We start from the raw sequence: 20962 nt of genomic DNA, 5'->3' as shown, positions 1-20962 counted from the left end.
CTCTCCCCGCCCCTCTCAGGAATCTGTAGGGCAATTCTTTCTGGGCCAGTATTCCCTCAAGGGGGAAGCCCCTGGGGTTTCCTGGTGCCCCAGGGCTGGATAATGCTGTTTACTGAATCCTTCCTGCTCAGAGCCCAGCGAGAACTGTGTGCACGCGACTACACTCGTTATTATTCATATAAACTTTGGAAAAGGCAACGCCTGGGAAGTTTTTATAACTTTGTTTGGCATAAAAGTTTTACAAGACTCCTCCTCCCTTTTTTAAAAAACTTAACATTTTGGTCTTGCTATAGACTGAAATCTCAGGATCTTTGGGAGGTTGAGGGGAGACAGGCTCTAGGGCCCGGTGTGGGGGGTGGGCGGAATGTCTGCAGCTGCCTCTCTCTCTGCCTAAGGCAAAATAAGGTTTATAGGTTGGGGTCAATCCTTCCTGAGGCCCATGTTGGACCCAGCTTTGAGGGCTGCCAGCAGAAGGAGGCTGCAGGCCTCCAAGAGAGTCCTGTCCACTCTGCTCTGGGAACACACCCTTACAGACCCCCAAAGTTTGGACAATGTCAGCAGGACCAGACCCTCCCCATCACACCCTCTTGTTCTCCTGCAAGCATCATTCTCTCTCTCTCTCCCCCTCTGTGTGCGTGTGTGTGTGTCTCTCTCTCTTTCTCTCTCTCTCAAACACACACACACGCACACACACACACAGAGCCCCTCACACACCCTCAACCCACTGCACAAGGTGGAGACCCATAACCTTGACTCAGACCGCTGATTTGGGATTTGGGAGGGTCTCTGCACACACGGCCCTGCATTTCTGCCTCCTGCAAAGTCCGCGATGGGTTTGAAGAAAGACAGAATTCAAAACGCCAAGAAATTCCTGCCCAGAGGTTGCAGCTGTTGCAGGACGGAAGGAGAACTGGAGGGCCGGCTGGGCTGCAGACCGGGAGCTTGGAGAACAAAGGTGCCCATGTGGGGACATGGCCTTGGGCTGCTAAGCCCACAGTGATCCCTTGGATCTGCTCCCCACCTGGGACTGACAGAACCCCACTCCTTCCTTTCCCCTGATGACTCCAGCCTCGGGGCCAAACTGGGGCTATTGTAATGTTCATCTCTGGAGGTCAGGACAGAGATGGAGGGACTCCTCCAAAGACAGGCCTGGTGGACAAGGCTCCTGTGGGACGATGGAACTGAAGATACCTGAGCCCTGGAACCGGCGCTTCAGGGAGCCATCGGAGTCAGTAGGGACGTGCCCCAGCGCCCGCTTTTCCTTCCCTCTAATGGCGACTGCTGAGGCCTGGCTGCCGGCGCTGGCAGCCCTACACTTCGCCTTGTGAGGAGCCGCGTTAAGACTGAAGACAGGAGAAGGTCAACTCCAAGCCTGAGCCTCGGGCTGGGGAGGGACGCGACCGGGCCTGGTGCTCTCCCCTCACTGAGCCCAGCGCAAGAGAGAAAAACAAAAAAGGCTGAGAGAAAAGTCAACGGGGAGGAAAGTGCTGAGGAGGAAAGAAAAGAGAAAAGAATAAACTGTGTCATAGAGAAAGAAGCAAAGGGGGAAATGAGGAAGACAACGAATTAAGGAAGAAAAGATCAGCAAAAGAGAAGGAAAAAAATGAATTGCAGAACAAAAAAGAAAAACAGAGAAAGAAGCAAATAAAGAGAAAGGAGGAGGACAAAGAAAGAGGAAAAAAGATGGAAAACAGATCTTCGAAAAGAAATTTAGCCGGTAAGGGAGTAGCGGGGGGTTTTCTCCGGAGTAAGCCGGCCCAACCACAGCCCTGGTTCTGGCCGGAAACCTGACCTACTGGGGCAACTTGGAAGCAAATCATTAAAGTGGGGAGCAAGGCTTCCCCCCAAGACGTCCTCCCATCCGTCTCCTCCTCCCAAAGCTTCTCTCAGACGTGTCTGCTGTCTGGTTTCGATTCAGGAGGCAAAGTTAAATAACTGGCTGGTTTCAGCAGGGCAAGAAAGCAGTCGCGCTGGCTCAGGTTATCAGACTCCGGGATGGAGGGATCACAGGGAGGATGTTTCGGGGCAAAAGTGAATATTTGTGGCTGTGTACACACAATTAAGCTCAATTTAGACACGTGTACAGACAGTAAACTCCACAGATCTGGATGCAAATGTGTACAATGTCCCGATGTGAGAATGACTCTGGTGGCTGGGCTGCCGGGGTGGCTGTGAGACCCGGAGCAGACCAGAGGCCTCTCCTGGCGGCCTCGGCCTCCCACCTCCCTCTCGTACCTGTCTGAAAATCTCTTTTCTGGCCTTCTGGGCATTCTGCATTTTGCCTGGGGTTTCCTTGCTCCCAATTCAGCAAGTGTTGGCGAGGAAGTAAAGCAAATCTTTCCAAGTTTTGGGAAGAGGGTAATTTATCTGGGCCTCCACAACAAGAGGAAAAACCTCTGCAATTTTCACTACTGGTGTGATTTTGTTTTCCGTTTCCCTTGACGAGATTCCAAGACACACACTTTATTATTATTGTATTTTATTATTTTACCCCAAAGGGAAAGACACACTTCCTTTTTCTCTTCACCTTTGGAATTTCTCAGATGACTTCCTTAACCTCTTGGGGAAAGTCCGCTAATTTTCTTTGAAGAAATCAGGGTGCTTCTGGGGTGCTTTGAGGGCTAGAGCCCAGAAAACTGCCCAGAGTCCTTCCTCCTCGTTGAGCCCGGCACCTTCCTTCTTCTGTTTTCACACAGGGACTCCTAGTGCGCCAGCCCTCGCCTTCCCTGTGGAACCCTTCCATGGTCCTAGAGTAGCACAGAGCACCCTCCTCCTCTTCTTCACTCACAGTCCCACGGGCAGCAGGAGGACCAGCTCCCCATCCCTGCGGCCGTTCTGGGATCTGGGCCGAGGAGAAAGGGCACAAGGCATCAGGGCTTTCGGGGTGGGTGGAATTTGTCAAGATGCAGGTGCAGCCTGAGCCCCGCTCTGGCCTGCAGCCCCTGGATTTCCACATCCCCAAGTTGAGGCAAGAAGAGGGAGCCCCAGAGTCAGGCAGAGGTGCAGGTCTCTCAGCACCCCCAGAAAGTTGGGGAAATGGCTGAACAGGGTGACTCTAGCAACGCAGACTTCTCCTGGACCCCAATGCGGTTCCCCAGGGGCGCAGGCCTGAGGGTTTTGGCCCTGTGCGTCAGGGCCGGTAGGCGCCTGGCAGCGGCGCAGGCCGGATGGCCGTGGCAGCCCGAGTGCCTTTGAACGCCAGGCCCGGACAATAGGACAGAAACGGCCTTTGCTCGTGGCCTCGGGAAAGACCGAGCCCAAGGGGGCAGGGCTGGGACCCACATCCGACTGAACTTTCCGGGACCGGCACAAACGCTCCCCTCGCCGGTCCTCACCCTCATGTCTCCCTTCCTTTCACCTCCACTGGGGCAGAATCCCCAAGTCTGCAAAAACCCAACTAGTTATTCAAGTCTTCGTCCGCTTAGGCTCTTGTTTAACAGCTCCGGGTTTGCGTTTATCCTGTGTAATTAGAGGCAAACATTTTTCCCACCGGGGGTCCCACTTAAGCTGATGAATTTGATTTCTTTTTTCATTAATGGGCCGTGTTTATCATACTTCTAATTATTTCAACTTTAAACACTATTCGTTCTTGTGAGGAGGTGTGAGTCGAGGCGGGAGGCTCCTTCTGGGGGGGGGGATTACTTTCATTAATAATGGCAAAGATTCTGAATCGATTCCATCCCCTCCCATAGCCGAGGTAAGGAGTGAGTTTGGGATAGGGGTCGGGCTTGTAGGGGAAGACGGGTCTTGAGGCCGAGGGACTCTGCTCCTCTCCCGCTGGCTCCCCACCTTAAGCTTTGGGGCTTGCTGGTTTTGAGAGGTAATCTGGAGTTTGTCTCCTTCACCCTCCTCCGCCGCCTCCCTCACCCTCTCACCGGCTGGACCCTTCCTCTGCCGCGCTCCTCGAAACCTCCGGCTCCTCCAGCCAGATCCCAGCCTGGCCTGGGCAGAGGCTCCGGTGGCGCAGTGCCGATCCCCAGCTACTAACACCAAGAGAAAAACTAGGAAAGGCTGAGGTGTCCAGGCGACACCTGGGCCTAGGGGAGAGGGCCCAGTAGACCCCCAAACGGGGCTGGGGGCAAGGGCAGGGGACTGGGATGCCAAACTCCAGAGACAGGCACACCAGGCAGGAAAATAAAGGAGATGTGAAAGAGGGGGGAGGGAACCCCCCAAAGCCATATAATTCTCAATTGCTTTGGTCTTTAATTTCATCGCCCCATAAATGAGGAAATATCAGTTCCCATACTAAATTTTTATCCCCGGCTGATAAATATGACGGGGAATTTTCGTTGGGTCCTCGTAAAAGCGAACAGTTTCGATCAAACTGGTGGGGAAAGACTTATGCAGATAATACAAACAGAGTGGCCATAAAGTCTCGCCGTTTCCCGCGGGGTGGGCGGTGGGACAAATGGCTCCCTGGATTGACTGCTGCCCGGGCTATCCCAAGTCTCGTCTCGGGCCTAAACAGCCTAACCTTGCCCGGGCCAACCCCTGTGCTGAGCCCACGGCGACCCCTGCAAAGGAAAAGACAAAACCATTTCAAATCTCCCCTGGCTGGCCCTGCAAGCAAGCCACACATTACACATTTTCTTCCGGTTTTCCCGGGGTTCAGGGACCCCTGCGCCTTCTCTCTCGCCCCCTGGATGAGAGAATTCGGCGGATTTCTTTCCGAAGTTCCCTTCTGGCAGCCGCAGGCTTGGGCCTCCCTAGGAGCGATCCAGCCTCCTCACCCCTCCAGCCAGGGCGCCCGGAGCTCCGGTCCTTTCCCGGCCAGGCTCCAGCCCTTCCGAAAGTCGAAACCCGAGGCTTCTTCCAGGGGAAAATGTGGGGCGACCGGAAAGACAAGTTATTCTCCAGATTCCGTTTCCTGAGGAAGGGGTGGAGAGTTTAGTTCGCTTTGGGAGAAAGGGGATGGAGAAACGGAAGGAATCGTTTGAAACATACCTGGTCCTTTATTTCTTGCTTCACTTGATTAAAAAATAACAACAAAAGAAACAGACCGGTCCCTCTTCTCTCAAAAATGCCCCCAGCTCATTCGCTCTGTAAAGGACACTTCTCTGGGTCGGATTTGTCGCTCCTGGCGTCCTGGTTTCCCGCGTGATACGCGACTCCCCCAAACCAGCCGAGGCCCCGCGGGTTCCCTCTTTCTCTCTTGAATATTTCCTGGTTTAGTGGGGGCAAGGTCAACTGGAAAGCGAGGGCCGCCAGGGCCTGGAGCACAGCGGCCGAACCGACTCCAAGGCCAAAGCCTTCCTGCCCCTGGGCTGATCCGCCAGGAGCTGCCCACCCAGCCAGGCCCAGGCCGCGCTCCCCGGCGCCTCTGGTCGCTGGCTTCCTTCTCCCCCGACCCCTAGGTCCCCTTGGAACCTTCTTTCCCAGAGCAGCCCTGAAGTGATCGTGAGCCCCTCTTTGGCCCCCCTCGGACACTGAGATTCCCCGTCAACCCCCACAGGGAACTTGCAACTCAACCATCTTCCGTGACGGGGCGGTCCCCGAACTGAGCCCCCAGCTCCAAGGGCCAAGCCCGACGAACGACGAGCGAGGACACAGGAGAGCAAAAACTTTAGTCCTGTTTGGGATTCCTTAACTTTTTCTCCCTTGCTCTGCCCACTGGAGCCTTCCCCCCAAACCTCACCCCACTCCTGTCCCAAGGGAAGAAGCGGGGGCGGGAGCCGAGGAGAGGAAAAGGGGAGGCGGGGAGAGGGGAAGAAGTACCTGAATCGTGTCTTGACCTTTTAATCTGAATTTGACTGTTTTGAGCCCCGAGTTGCCTCGCTCTCTCCCACTCTCCAGCATTTCGCCCCTCTCCGCCCCCCTCTCCCCAGGAGGTACAGGCTGGTTCCCGGATAAACAAACCCCATTTTCCCTGGAACCCCCCATCTCCCTCCACCCCCCTCCTGCCCCTGTCGCCCCGGGGGCGCTTCCTTTGTTCGCGGGGAAGGGCTCCGGCGCCCCTACCCCGAGGCGGCTGCTAGGTGGCGCTGTTACTCCACGCTGGGCGCTCCGCCTGCCGACAACTTGACCCCGCTGACGTCACGGCCGTCTGAATCATCAAGGCCATTTTCAAATCCCATTGGTCTAGCCGTCACATGGTGAGGACCGAATACGCGGATAATTATGGAGCTGATATTTCCCCCCCTCCCCTTCTTTTCCCTCCCGCCCCTCCAACCGCCCCCCCTCCCGGATGGGGAAAAAAAAAGATGTCAGCTCCTCCGCTGTAGTATTGCTCCTTAAAAACCCCTCTCTCTGAAAATGACATGCCCTCGCAATGTAACTCCGAACTCGTACGCGGAGCCCTTGGCTGCGCCGGGCGGAGGAGAGCGCTATAGCCGGAGCGCAGGCATGTATATGCAAGCTGGGAGTGACTTCAACTGCGGGGTGATGAGGGGCTGCGGGCTCGCGCCCTCGCTCTCCAAGAGGGACGAGGGCAGCAGCCCCAACCTCGCCCTCAACACCTACCCGTCCTACCTCTCGCAGCTGGACTCCTGGGGCGACCCCAAAGCCTCCTACCGCCTGGAACAACCTGTTGGCAGGCCGCTGTCCTCCTGCTCCTACCCACCTAGTGTCAAGGAGGAGAATGTCTGCTGCATGTACAGCGCAGAGAAGCGGGCGAAAAGTGGCCCCGAGGCAGCTCTCTACTCCCACCCCCTGCAGGAGTCCTGCCTCGGGGAGCACGAGGTGCCCGTGCCCAGCTACTACCGCGCCAGCCCGAGCTACTCCGCGTTGGACAAGCCGCCCCACTGTGCCGGGGCCAACGACTTCGAAGCCCCTTTCGAGCAGCGGGCCAGTCTCAACCCGCGCGCCGAACATCTGGAGTCGCCCCAGCTCGGGGGCAAAGTGAGTTTCCCTGAGACCCCCAAGTCCGACAGCCAGACCCCCAGCCCCAATGAGATCAAGACCGAGCAGAGCCTGGCGGGGCCAAAAGGCAGCCCCTTGGAGAGCGAAAAGGAGCGGGCCAAAAACGCCGACTCCAGCCCAGACACCTCGGATAACGAAGCGAAAGGTAAGGCCGCCCGGGCCGCGGCCCGGCTGGGGAGCTTGGGCACTTGGTCTTCATGGCCGGGGCCGGGGCGGGGGCTGGGGGAGGGTTGGGCCGAGGAGGCCTTGCAAGGTCCCGGAACGCGACCCCGGCTGGCGACTCGTGTCTGCTGAGCGCCAGGCTGGTAGCGCGTCATTTGGCTAGGGAAGGTAAGCGGCGAAGTGGAGGTGCCGGGCAGGCAGCGTCCGTGGGCGCCGAGACCGGGGATGGTGCGCACCGGGGGCAGCCTGCAGGCGCCTGGTGCTGCCAAGGGCGAGTGACTGCTCCCGGGCGCTTGCTGGCTTTGGTTTGTTTGTTCTACGCTGGTGTCCAGGGGGGCTGATGTCCCCCCCCCGCTAAGGTCAGAGGCTTGCAAAAAGCTTAAAATGGCGATCTTGGGCCAGGGACTAGGGAAGGCTTGGGAGAAAGGGGATTTCGCTTTACTGCGTTTTCCCACTTGAAAATTGTTTCCTGCGAAGCGCGATTTGTTGTTTGTGGGTCTGATTTGTGCGTGTGGTTTGCGCTCCTGCGGTTTTTGGCTCGGCCGGGGGCCTCGGGCAGCGGGGCAGGGGCCGGAAGAGGTGGAGGTGAAGGGCTGCCCGCCACGTTCCTCCCTACCCCAGACGCCTGGCTTGGGTATGGCGTTGGAATAGGGCATCTGGAATCTTGTAAGTTTTTTGTCTCCCGTTCTAAATTTTTTTCTTTTCCTTTTTTTCTAGTTGAATTTAAAAAAAAATTTCCGTTGGTTTCCAAAAGCAGCTTACAAATGAGTGGTTGGGCAATCTGTGTGCGTGGCAGGCGGTTTTCTCCAGGAAGGGAGTGTGGCTTCGGTTGGATTTCATTGTGGTTTTGGTTGGAGAGAGAAAGCCTAGCCAGAGTTCAAGCTCAGGGTTCAAGACTCATTTCTGCTGCAGGAACTGGGAGCCTCCAGGACCTTCCTCTGACACCTGGAGGAAAAATGTGGAGGAAAGGGAGCAGTGGAGGGAGGCTGAGGGGACCGGCTTTCCCTGAAAAGTTGGAGCAAAAAGCATCAGAAAAGGCCCAACTGGGAGGGGAGAGATAAACCTGCTCCCCACGGCACTGGCTGCTGGAAGCTGTATGTGAGACAGGCGGCTCGCTTGCTGGGCGCAGAGGCAGATGAGAGAGTGAGAGCTGAGCAGACTGGGGGCGGCCTGCATCTTGTGGCGCTTTGTATATGGATGCGGCGCACACGCATGCCTGGCGGCGACCTGTGTCACACTCACATACACCCTCTCTCATGCTCCGCGCACACTCACGCATGCCCGCTCACACACACATGCACTCTTTTGGCGGGCAAGGGCAGAGCCTCGCCTTCTTGGGTCTCCTCTGAAAAGGTGGCCTTCGCAGATCAGCCATGGAGACCCTGGCCAGAAGATGAGCCCAGCTGTGTTCGTGAGGGTGAAAGGAGAGTGAGGCGCACACACCCACGAAGGCTTCGTTGTAGCACGTGTGTAGCATGAAAGTTTAATTTTATACCCTCTCCCCAGACCCTGAGCTTGGCTGGGGTGTACATATTGGGTAGGAAAAGCTGCGTCCTAGCCCCACCAAAAGCAAAGTCAAGGTTAACAAGTCCACCTCCTAACTCAAACTGCCCCCGTTCCAGTAGGCTCCTCTTTCTCTCCTGCCCTCCACACAGCAACCTAAGCCCTCCCACCCCAACTAACCCCTCTTAGTCTGCACTTTGCCTGTGCCCTTCTTGCCTCCTCCTCTCCCATTTTGGTGTCTCCACCAGGCTAGAGGCAAGAAGGCTTTTGGTCAGACTTCCCCATTTGTAATTTCCCCTCTCCCCCCCAAACCCAACACCACCACTACGAAAATAAACAGGACAAAGTTAGAAGTGGAGAGCCTTTAAACAATTTGGCAGGAGGCTGCAGGTGCAGAGGTGGGAGCAGAATTAGGGACGTTCAGATGTTTTAGACCACTGCCTCAAGTTTGCATTTTTCTGGTGCCTCCTGGTTCTCCTAGGGCCCCCACTCCACTCCCCATCAAGACAAGACCCAGGAACCTTGCAGTTTCGCTTGGCACAGAGGGGAGATAGAGCGCAGAGCCATCAGCAGAGTCCTTTTCTGGGTGCGCCTCTCGGGTCTCTGGACTCTGAGTTTTTCCCTAGAAAATATGGCCAAGGTCTCTTCTGCTGCTTGAGGAAGAAGGCTGGTCCATTTCAGCAAGAATATGTGCCAGGGAGAGACGCTATCAATAAGATAAAGGGAAATACACACTATTCTATAGTATCTCCTTATAGAAATAGACACATGTGTACATGCCTATGTGTGTGTACATATGTGCAGGAATACACATGGACATACAGGCATACATGTCTGCATAGACTAAGCAGGAGATTTCCAGGAGGCTGCATTTCCTCAGGATATCTCTCTCCCTTGACCTTAGGTCCTACGGCCAGGGCAGTTGTCTGAGGACCCCTCAGCATGCCCCAGAGCTGTTGCCCCTGACCTCTGCTGCCTGCACAAGCCCCCTGCCTCTGCTACTCACACCTGGGGGAAGTGGCCAGGAGAGGAAGAGCTGGCAATGGGAGATCGAATGGAGCAGAGTTGCTCTGTGGCACTTCAGGTGGGAGCAAGCGCTGGGGGTTTGGTGCAGGGACAGCTGCAATGGCCTCTGGCAGCAGAGACTGGGGCGACGTCCCTCCGCTGAGTTGAACGGGGTCAAAGTTCTCTGGGAATTTCTCTAGACAGCAGGGTGGACTCTGCAACCCGGTGTGGGGCCTGGAAAATGCTGATCCTTCTGGCTGGAGCTCTCCACAGCTGGAAGGGAACAGAGAGGAGGGAAGGCCGGGTGAGGTTTCAGAGCACCCAGCAGGGTCAGCAAGCTGAGGGAGAGTGGGAGTACTCAGAATCTGCTAGGTCAAGGTGAATTTGGGTAATTTAAATTTAATAAACGCTTTGGAGGCATGAACCCTCTGTCTTTCACCCGTGTAAGTCTAGACTCCAAAGAAATTCTGAGAGCCCTGAACCCAAGAGGACCCCACCAGCTAGGCCCGTGGGGTGAGAGCAGTTCCCTGTGCTTCCTCAGCCGCCCCCACAGCAGGCTGGCAGAGGCCGAGTCGTGCTGCGAGGGTTTGCCTCTTCGAGGGATACTTATGTAAATAATGTTATTTTTAACAGAGGAGATAAAGGCAGAAAACACCACAGGAAATTGGCTGACAGCAAAGAGCGGAAGGAAGAAGAGGTGCCCCTATACTAAACACCAGACGCTGGAATTGGAGAAAGAATTTCTGTTCAATATGTATTTGACGCGAGAGCGCCGCCTGGAGATTAGCAAGACCATTAACCTTACAGACAGACAAGTCAAAATCTGGTTTCAAAATCGCAGAATGAAACTCAAGAAAATGAACCGAGAGAATCGGATCCGGGAACTGACCTCCAATTTTAATTTCACCTGAGCGCGCGGCATCCCCTCCCCCTCCCCTCTCTTCCCCCTCCTTCCTTTCCCCGCCCTCCTCCCTTTGTGCCTGGTGGTATATTTTTTTTTCCTCCCTGAGTATAAATGCAACGCGCCTGCAAAAAAGGCAAAGACCTCAGACTCTCCTTCCAAGGGACCTATGGTTCGTGCTGCGAAGATGCATCCTCCTAAAGCAGGAGAAATGGGGTGCCGGCTGTGGGGTGTGGTGTGCCAGCATAGCCGAGGGTGGGAGTGTGGCTGGTGTGTGTGTCAACCCCTCACTCATCCACGCACTCACACACAGCATCCTGTTCTCCCTGCAAAGTTAAGGTCGAATCCACCCGATTATAGGGGAAAAAAGAGGACAAAAATCAACCAGAGAAGGTCTGTAATCTCGCAGAGCACAGTCAGAATCGCTCCTTCCTTGCTGCATTTCCTTCTTAGAATAATAGACGTTTTGGAAAGTTCGGCTAGTGTTTGTGTGTTTGTTGTAGCGCCCAGCGCCTCCACAAAACCCCTCTCCGTGTCTTTACCTCCCAGTCGCTCTGAGAATCTGCTTGAAGTCTCGTATTTGTACTGCTTTCTGCTTTTCTCCCATCCTCCCAGCACCCCCACATTCCCCATCCACTGATATCTCAGAAATTCCATCCAGAGGAACAAAAAAAAAATTAAAAATTAAAAATAGAACATAGTGAAGCAAAGACAGAATGCCCCCCCCACATATCCCCCTGTCCCTGTCTGGGAGTTGTGTTATTTAAAGATATTCTGTATGTTGTATCTTTTGCATGTAGCTTCCTTAATGGAGAAAAAAATCCTAATAAATTTCCAGAATCATAATCCTCAAATGGGTGGTTTTTTGTTTTTAGTGTTTTTTAGCGACACCCCCTCCCCCAAAAAGAGGCTGAGTGTGTGGATGTGTGTGTTTTCTGTTTGACTCATCTCCTAGAGCCTTTCTAGAACGTCTCTTGGCGGGTTTAATGTAAGTGAGAGACCATAACGTTGATTTAAATATTATCCAGGTGACCACAATAAGTCAAGGTCATAAAACAGTAATGTCAGGACGGTCTTGGTGCGCGCGAGAGGTGGATTTTATGATCTGCAAATATAATGTGGTGCTGCAGTAAAAGATGCATTTAAAGGTGACTGGAGGAGGGAAAGAGGCAGAGAGCAAACTGCAATCTTGAGGAGCAGACGGATCTGATTGCCTGGGGTGCTGGGCCCGGCGCACCCCACCGCTGCTGGGGGGAACCCCAAGAGCCCCCCACCTATCTAAGGAGAGGAATAAACTTAACCGCCGGAGGGGGACGAGGAGATCAGCCACCCCCCCTCAACAGCAGCAGCAGAAGCATGAGCAGCGGCAGGAGGAGGAGGCAGCGACAAGGTAAGAGAAGCGGTTTCTTGTTCTTCTCTTGGCGGCGGAGTGGGGACTAGCGGTGTCCCCAGGTGCCTGGTGCGCAGTGGGCAGAGCAGGAAGGAAGGTGTTTCGGGCATCCGTGCTTGCTGAGAGCCCAGGCTTGCCTTGTGGCCGCCCGCAGCGGAGGGCAGTGGCCGTGAGCTCCCTCTCCTCCCGTCCTCGGCCCATTGCCGTGGGGTTCGGCAGTTAAAGGGGTAAATTGGTGGTTTTTGGCTTCTTTCTCTATGCGGGCACTTAGGGTCGCCTCGAGGTCGACACATGGGTCTAGATGTCGCTCAGTCTGGTGTGTCTGCTGGCGGGAGCAGAGAGGGTGGGCTAGAGAGGGTTGGAGCTTGAAGCTTAGTTTTTCCTGCTTTCTGCTGGCTTGGATGTGAGCCTTATCCTGGCTCTTGGTCCCCACGCTCCCTGGCCGTGGGGCTTTGCCAGGCAAATGGCCTGACTGGAAGAGGCTCTGGAGCACAGGCGCCCTGGTTCGGCCACCCATAGACGCAGGGAAGCCGGAGTCAAGCAGAGAGAGGGAGAGGATTAGAGGGAATCTAGAAGGAGAGCCAGATGGACAAGACAGGGGACCCAGCTCAAGAGTAGAAGGACACTCCAGCTTCCCCCAGGGCCAGGGCCAGAGGCAGGGGAATAGCTCCACTGCGGTGCTGGGGGCGGGGCAGGGGTTTGGCGGCTGGAGGTCCTGTTTCACCCGAGTTTCCCTGAGCAATTTGCTTAGACCCAGAAGCTGATGAGGCAGTCAGACCCCCTACCCACTCAGCCACCCAAAGTCTAGTCTCTAGTCCTTAGGGAGGTTGTGGGGGCGGAAAGGGGGACGGGGCTGAATTTCTTCCTTCCCCAACCCCCTTCCCTTCTCCTCCTGATAGATGCAAAGCTGAATCTCCCGCCCTGCTCGCTCAGCTGATCTGTGGCTTAGGTAGTTTCATGTTGTTGGGATTGAGTTTTGAACTCGGCAACAAGAAACTGCCTGAGTTACATCAGTCGGTTTTCGTCGAGGGCCCCAACCCACCTATCCCTCTCCTCCCCTCCCCAGTGGAACTGCCCCACAGCCCCCTCCCAGATAGGACACAGTGGGTAGAGACCTAGGAGGGCAGGCTGTGACTGGGGCCACAGGACAAGTCTGGAGAAGCCTGCTTTGTACTGTCCACCCTCAGCCTGTCCCAATCCCTGTGACTGAGGGAGAGGAGTTTTTCCTGCAGCTATTGTTTCCTGGGCCCAGCTGATGGAGACAGACAAAGAAGGTCTAGCCAATTCCAAGGAAATTCAGGAATTTGAGTAAGAGGTGGCCTGGTGGGCCAGCTCAGTTGGGCAGCAGAGTGGGGCAGGATCACTAGGAGACAGAAGAGCACAGAAAGAAAAGGGAGTCTCTGGAAGGATTAGCGTCTCTCACCTGCCACCTCCAAGGAAAAAATATGCCTCCAGTCAGCTGAAGCTGGAGATTCCCCTTAGAAAAGTGGGGTGCCTGGGTCTCCCAAGAGTTGGAGAACTCTGAGCACCAGCTCACCCACCTCCCCTTCCCCTTCTAGGGCTCTGTCCCCAGGAGAGGGGCATATCTGGGGTGTTAGTAGGTGAGAGGAAAGCCATCAAGTCCAAGTAGAAACCCCTCACACACACCCTACTGGGGAATGTCAGGGCAGGAACCTGGCTCTGGTCTCTGTCTAGTTGTCTGTGGCCCATAGGCCTTGGTCTGTTGTGTCTGTGGCTGTCAGGCAGCTGCTTGTCCTTGCGCTGTGTGGAAATGTCTGGATGAACGGAGGCTGCCAGCGCCCACCATTACCATATTGTTGGGAAGGTTGTTGGCTGATGCCAGGGGGAGGAGGGGTGGATAATGGGGTCAGGGGGAATCCGAGCAATGTGAAACTTTGTGAAGCTCCTTCTCCTCCTTTTCCCTCCTGGTGCCTCAATTCTGGTCCTGATTGCTAGAGAAAAGGCTCTCAAAAGAGGTTTCTCTGCCTGCGGAGAAAAATGGGGGGGAGGTCATGCAGAATGGGGAGATTCACCCCTGTTCTCAGAGAGACTGGGAAAGAGAAAGCCAAAAGGAGGACAGTTCTTGGTTCTCTTACTTTGGAATTATTTTGATTATTAAAACATTATAAACTTTCAGACAGGGGAACAAAATCATGTCCCTGTAACAAACTATATACATGGAGTTCTATATTCTGGCAGCTATCTGCTGGGGGGATATTTGTAACCTTGTATAAGTGTGGGGCTCTGTTTCTGTATCTCTGTCTCCTCCAGGCTCTCTCAAATCCCCTGTATGTATTCACGTGCATACCCATGTATTTTTCTCTCTCTCTGTACAAAGAGATTTCTTTTGACCCCAAGGAGGCTAGAGGAAAAATGGTAATAGAGTCTTTCTTCTCCCCAGTTGAATTTGTCAGTCTGTCTTTCTGTCTGTCCCCCAGTCCTTTGTAGGGGGGAAAATCTCTTCCCTTGGAGGCAAGTGCTCAAATCTCTCTATGGCTCCCAGGGACATAGAGAGATTGTCAGAGAGGAAGGCCAGCTGGTTCAAGGCAGGCAGGGGCTCCCCTGGTTTGGGAGCCCCTAGCAATCCCTGAGTTTTCAGGCTGTCAGAAGCACAGGCCAGTTGGAGTGAGGGGAGTCCCAGGCAGGGGCGGGTGCTGCAGAGTGCCTGGCTTGGAGACAGCGTCCCTGATGGGCCGAAATTCACCAATGAACGATGTCTGGGCTTTGGGTCTCTCTACCCCCATTTCCATTTCAGAGCCGCTGGGCTTATGGGGGGTGTCCACAGAGCCATGGGTCTGGGTGTGTCCCCTCCCCAAAATCCTGGGGAATGGGGCCAGTTCTCATAGGGCCAAGGTGAGGGCCAGTCTGGTGGCTAGAGTCGACCTCAGAGCCCTGAGGCCGTGGATCATGGCTAAGGCAGTGGTGATTATTTATTCGCTTCGCTGGAAGGGAGTCTTCAGAAGAAACAGCGTGAACAGGAGGAAAAAAATTATCTCTCGTCTACGGATATTAAGATGGATTTTTATTTCTTAAAGGACCCTCCCCGCCGAGAGCGCATAAGCGTAAACTTAATATATGCTCCGCAGCCCAACTCCAGAAATCGCAATAAAAGTTAAAACCTCCCCTACTGGTTTTTTTTAATTATGATATGGGAAAGAGGAACAGGATTTATAGAGCTGAACTCTCGGCGTGTGAGTGTTTAAGACTTGCGGGAGAAGGAGGAAAAGGCAAGAGCTTGCCAAGGAGAGCCTTGGTCTCTGAGACACCTCGCCGGCTGCCGGGGCTCCGGCTCAGCCCAGCCGATCCTCTGTGGCCTCCCTGGGACCTCGGCTCCCCAGCACACTCCGCTCGGGCCCACTGCCTCGCCTCGCCTCGCCTCGGAGATGCAGCCCTTCTCGGGAACAGGTGAAGGGCAGCGGCGGCCGGGGGCTGGAGGCTGCGGGTGGGAGCGTCAGGGCACGGGCTTTGTGTGGGTCCCGTGCAGTCCGGGGCAGGGCCGCAGCCCGAGTGGTCCTGCGGGAGCCTTTGCTAGGAGGGGGTGTCCGGGCCGGGCGCGAGAGCATGGACAAGGTGGATTGCGTGTGGACTTTGGCCGCAGACGGAGCGGAGCGGGCTCCGGGGCGGAGGCCAGCGGCAAGGCGGGCAACCGGATGTTGAGTCTGTAGGAAGGACCTTGAGGTCTGTTTGGTGTTTGGGCTGCCGGGGGGCGGCGGCCCAGAGCGCGGAGCGCGCAGCGCGCGGGGCGCGGCGGCCAGCGTGGGCGAGGCAGCAGGCCCCGCACACCTCAGCAGCTACAGGGCCGGGGCCAGGACGGCTGAACTCAGGCCGACCAATGGTCAGAGCAGGACAAATAAATGCTGTGAAGGGTCTTTCTTTCTTTCTTTTCCACATAAGAGGTCCCTTCTGTTGTCTCTTTCGGAGATACCTGGATTTGGTCCAGAACAGGTTGCCCGCGGGAGGGCTCCGCAAGCGGCAGCGCGCAAGGGAGGGAGAAAGGGAGGGAGGGCGAGACAGAGGGAGGGAGGAAGGAGGGCGGGCAGCGGCGGCTGCGGTGGCCGGGGCTTCCCTCCTCCGGCGGGAGGCGGCTGCCCTGCATCTGTGGCCGTGGGGAGCGGAGGAGCAGGTAACGAAGGCGCTTCCCGAGGCGGGATTGGACCAAGCCAGAGGGACCAAGGGACCGAGTCTTCCGGGTCTCTGCCCAACGCCCTGGAGGGGAGAGAAGGTAGGGAGATCGGCGCCTGCCGGCCTGGCAGAGAGGCCCTGGGCAATGTTGAACCTGTGTTTGATTTCAGGCTTCACACTCATGTTGTGAGTCTGTCTGCCTCCGGAGATGTGGTTTGCCTGTCTGTCTGTCTGTCTGAGAGGTCCCAAAACCTAGGCTCTCCTTCCAAAGCCTGAAAAAATTGGGAAAATTCGTCGGAGTGTGCACTTTCATTCATTGGCTTCTCTGCAACTCAGCGGGGCTGGTTGCTGCGCCCCCAAGTTGGAAGGGAGCTTCCTCCAGCTTTCTGGATGCCGGATCCTCTGGTTCCCTCCGCCACGGGCTGAGTTTCTGGCTCCAGGTTCGCGGGTTGTCCTGAGGTTTGAGGCTAGACAGCTCCTAGTCTGGCAGAGAGGGCGGGGGAGAGACTAGCGGCTCTGGCCCCTTAATTGTACTTCGGACCCGTATTGTCTCTCCTTTCGCCACCTCGGCTCCCTCAGTCTGGGCTCCAAAGTCACTGCAAATTTCCTTGCGACACACACACATCACACAAAGATCAGGTAACAAGGCGACAGGGCCGTGGGGGCTCCAGGCAGAGAGCACCCCTAGCTCTGAGGCCGCTCCCCCTTCCAGCTACTCCCCAGGCTGGGAAACTAGCCCGGCGTTGGGGGCGCCGGAAATGGAAATAGCCCCGTTTGCTGCGGGGCGGCAGGGCAGGGGGCCGGCGGGAAGGCAGGCGTGGCGTTGAGAGGGCCACGTTCACAGGCCCTAAGGGTTTCACTTCTGCTGGGCTTGGGGGCCCGACTCCTGGTGTGTAGGGATCCCGGATACGCACCTGGGTGGGGGCAGGACGCGGGTCTCCTCGCGGCAGGCCAGGAGAATTCAGTCTCTGCTTCCAGCGCAGGCCTTAGCTAGGAGGAGTTGTGTGTGGGTGTGTTTTTCCCAACAAAGAGGGATCAGGAGAGAGAAGGGGGGAAAGTAGAGGGGAACCGGGGAGGGGGCGGGGAGGGGGAGAGGGCAGCGGAGAGGTGAAATGAGCCCATTTCAAGGGGAGAAGGAAAATGAAAGCAAATGGAGCACGGCCTCCTCCGGGCGGGCGGGTGCTGACGAGCCGGGGAGCGGCTCCCTGCCTGCAGCGGCGGGGATGGCCCGCTGGGGGACTGGGAAAAGCCTGTTTTAAATTTAATCCGAACTTGACGGTGTGGATTGAACCGGAGGGAATTTAAATCACTAAAAGGGAGGCGCAGGGCAAGGGGAGGGGATGACTCTAACCTGTCTGTCTTTCTGTCTGTTTGTCCTTCCCACGATGGTGCTAGCTTGTTGTGGTGGCAGCTGTCCAGGTCTGAGGTGAGGGAGTAAGCGTGCCCCTCCCCCTTAGGGGGCTCTCCTGTGCCCAGTGAAATCTTTTGGGGTCAGAGAGGAGCTCTTAGGAACCAGAGTGGATGCAGAGCTGTTAGCTCAAGCTGGGGTTTTCCCCCCTCCCCAACGGGTAGTCCCAATGGCCTCCAGCTCCAGCGCTGGGGTTTGCCCCAGCGGTGCTGAGGAAAATTGAAAGGAGTGGTGGGGGTGAGAGGGAGTCTGGGAATCTGGCAGGAGATTCAGCTGGAGTAACTGAACCTGGGAAGACAAGCCCCTCCTGCTTGGTGCCCCCACACCCTTTGTGCCCCACACCTACAGGCCTGGGTTTGGGGGGAGCCTGAAGGTCTGCTTCAGAGCCCTGATCTGCCACCCCACTTCCAAATGCAAAGAATGGGGGTACAACCCACGTGCAGTTGTGGAACCTGAGGGCCCTCAGTCTGGTGACCTCAGGGACTCCCGTCTCCTCCAGCCCCCCTCCACGAGGTTGCCTCTCTCAGCAAGGCCTGGGCAGAATGGGGTATTGGTGGGGAGGGGGCTGTGGGCCAGGTCTGCGTCCTGATCCACAGCTGGGTCTGTGCCTGAGTGGAGAAGGTCTGAGTTCACGCTCTAAAACGAAGGTGACAATCTCACCTCAGTTCCACGGGGAGTTTGACGGCAGCAGGGAGCGTGGGCCGGGTGAACCCGTGGTGATCCAGGGTGATCCCGGCTGCCCTGCTGCTGCCTCTGCTGGGTGGGCAGGCAGGGTGGGCAAGCAGCTCCGGAGTTGAAAAGAAGGCAGTGGCCAAAAAGGGTAGGAGAGAAAGGGGCATCTGTTTACAGCCACTGTGTCTGAGGGGCTCTCCCAAATAGTAGCATCCCATAAGAGAGGATCTTTGGGGGCGTCTTTCTTCTTGGAAAACTGAGGTTGGGGCAGATGGGCCTGTCCCCTGGCGAAGATGCAAAGGAGGAGCGGGGCGTCATGTCTTCTTGACTCCTGGGCTGCTGCCTGGGCCGAAATGGGGTTCTCTATCCCAGAGGCCTAGTGTACCCACCCCAGCAGGTCGCCCGGGAGGGGCAGGAGAGGAGGCCTCTTCTTCCTTTGTGTCCGGACAGAAGTGGCCGCCGCGCCCGGAGCCGGTCCCTCGGCAAAGGCCCGGCGAGCCAGCGGACTGCACAATGCCACGGCTGCTCCGCCAGCCCTCGCCCTGCCCCGTCCTGCCTGCCTGTCGCCGCCCTGCCTCTGGCTCACTCTTTGCACGCCTTCCTTTCCCTGCTCTCCTATCTCCTTTCATCTTGCCTCCCCTCTTTTCTTTAATTCTCCTCTCTCTCTTTCTTTTTATCCTAATTCTCCATTTGCTTATTTCCTTCCCTCCTTCCTTCCTTCCTCTCCATGGGCCTGGCGCCCTGTTTCAGTTGTTCTGTCTCAGGCTGTCTCGGGCTCAATCTCTCTCAGGGTCTGTCCCCTGACGTCCTCTTGGTCGCAGTCTGGCCCCGGGCCCGCTGAAGGCTACATGTCTCTGCTCATCCCTGCCAGTGGCCTCCCAAGAGCCCAGCAGGGTTCCCCAGCCACCCTGGCTGGAGGAGGTGCTGCCGGTGCTGGGGATTTGGAGAAAGCCTCGGCAGGGGGACGGGAACCTCCTGTCTTTTCCTTGAACTAGTGAGGGAGAATTTTTGATTGACAGCTAACCCGACTCCTTCAAGGCCAAAGAGATATTGTGTTTCTTGCTGTAATTTAGATTTCCCAGGCCAGTCCAGTCCGGGGGAGGGGAAGACAACCGGAGCCGAGGGTGAGGAGGCTGAGGCCCCGGTCGCCTCTCCCCAGCCAGGCACTTCTCACATCCCCCCCGTGCGTCGAAATCCCAGCCCCGCTTGACCGAAAAGGAAAGAACCGGAGAGGGGGAGGAGCAGGGACTGGGGAGGGGGCCTAGCAAGCTGGGCTCAGTGCTGCAGGCTGCAGATCTACCCTCCCCCCCTCAACTTCCCTCCCCCCGCAACACGCTATACTGTCTGGGACACCTCTTTCTGGCCCTTCTCCACCCCAGAGGAGACAGGTCGACAGAGATGCAGGAGAAAACCAGCCTCCACCCCCACCCCTGGCATTTGGTCCCCTCCTGGGGACAGGAGTGGGAAAGGAGGGCAGGCATCTTGGGTCTGGGAATCCTCGTCCTTCCCTGCTGCCTCAAAGCCTGCGTCTCAGCCTCAGCTCCTGCCTGTTTCCTCCAGCACAAACTGGGGCTCTTCCCTCCTGACCCTGAAATTGTACTCCTCTTCCAAATTCACTGTGCATCTGTCTCTGGGGACCTCACCTGCCCTTATCCCCCCCCTAGCCAACCTCCCTGTCCCCTCTCTTGCACCCACTCTAAGAATTTCCTGCTTGCCTAAAGCCCACCTTTACTAAACCATCATGGGACAGTCTGATGGAAAGCAGAGGGCTGGGCAACGAACCCCAAATTCAAGGAGGAGGGTAGCAGCCAACTTATTGGGGGGAGGAATCTAAGTTGTCTGATCTTCCCTACAATCACACTGCCCCCTCCAGAATTCCTGCATCAGAGCCCAAAGAAACTGCTTTCTCCCATCCCTCTGTTGCTTTTTTCCCGTTCCAAAACAGCCTACAATTTTATTTAATGAAAGACACATTTATGAACAATCAAATGATCCTCATAAAAATTTTATTGAAGGACGTAAAAACAAGCTACTTGCCCACGACCGAGGTCGCTCTCTTGCCTTGCCCGCTCTCACCCTGGCTCTCTGCAGGCAGAGCCCGGGACTGACTTCTTTTTTAGGGGGGCAGGGTGTCGCAGAGATGGAGTTGGGGGCAAAGGAGTGCGAGCAGGAAGACGGGATGGGGACGCCCCACTTAAGTTGTGTAGAGCTCTTCTCCACTTCTTCAAGCTGGCAAAGAAAGATAAATAGACATAGACAGATTTAAAATAAAGGCACTTGCATATCTGTGCCAAAGCAAAGAGAGGACTTCTGATGCTAAAGGTGCATGAGGTCCCGAGGTCCCACCCCTCCCACCCGAGGACCACCTTCCCCAAGCTTCCCCTAACCCAGATTTGGGGGGCCGAGTTGGCCAGTGGCAGAAGGACGCTCCCCTTTCCCTCCTTCCCTCCCTCCACCCCAGCTTCCCCAGTCCCCTCCCACCTCCCTCCCTCGCTGCTGCTGCTCCTGAAAGAAATACATACATACACACTATTTAAAAACGCATTTTTAAAAGCCACGTTCCGAACTGACAATCGCTGATCTCGGCTCGCGCAGAGACTGCGGGAGCGTCGGGGCCGACAGAGACAGATTACGTCAAGAAATAGTTCCTCCACCTACCTCGGCGGCCTCTCCGCCCCTGCGGGACTCCCGCGCCCAGCTCGGCCCGGAGGTCCGGGTACCCTGGCTTCGGGGACTGGCATTTTCACCCCATTAAGAAATCCTCCTGGGGGAGGGGCGGGAGGCCATCTGCTTATGGGTGGACTTGGGCCAGGGGGCTCTCTGATGAGATACGAGTTGTGCTGAGGGGGTGGCCGATGCCTCGGGTCCAGAGTCCCGGACCCCCAGGAAAACGCAGGTCGCGGGGATCAGCAGAGAGAAGGGGGTGGGAGAAGGGAAAAAA

At 56.3% G+C, this 20962-nt stretch overlaps 1 protein-coding gene across 1 annotated transcript; it reads left to right on the top strand.

Annotated features, from left to right (window-relative positions):
- The first annotated feature begins 6252 nt into the window (after window positions 1–6252).
- HOXC10 (homeobox C10) lies at window positions 6253–11261 on the top strand. Its single transcript, XM_058558080.1, has 2 exons — window positions 6253–7003; window positions 10162–11261. The coding sequence occupies exons 1-2, from the start codon at window positions 6253–6255 to the stop codon at window positions 10437–10439; spliced, it is 1029 nt and encodes a 342-aa protein (XP_058414063.1). The 3' UTR covers window positions 10440–11261.
- Window positions 11262–20962: the final 9701 nt, after the last annotated feature.

Source organism: Diceros bicornis, chromosome 17, assembly GCF_020826845.1.
Source record: "Diceros bicornis minor isolate mBicDic1 chromosome 17, mDicBic1.mat.cur, whole genome shotgun sequence".
Classification (NCBI taxonomy): Eukaryota; Metazoa; Chordata; class Mammalia; order Perissodactyla; family Rhinocerotidae; genus Diceros; species Diceros bicornis.
The sequence above is the reverse complement of the archived record's forward strand: the minus strand, read 5'-3'. Positions and strand labels throughout refer to the sequence as shown.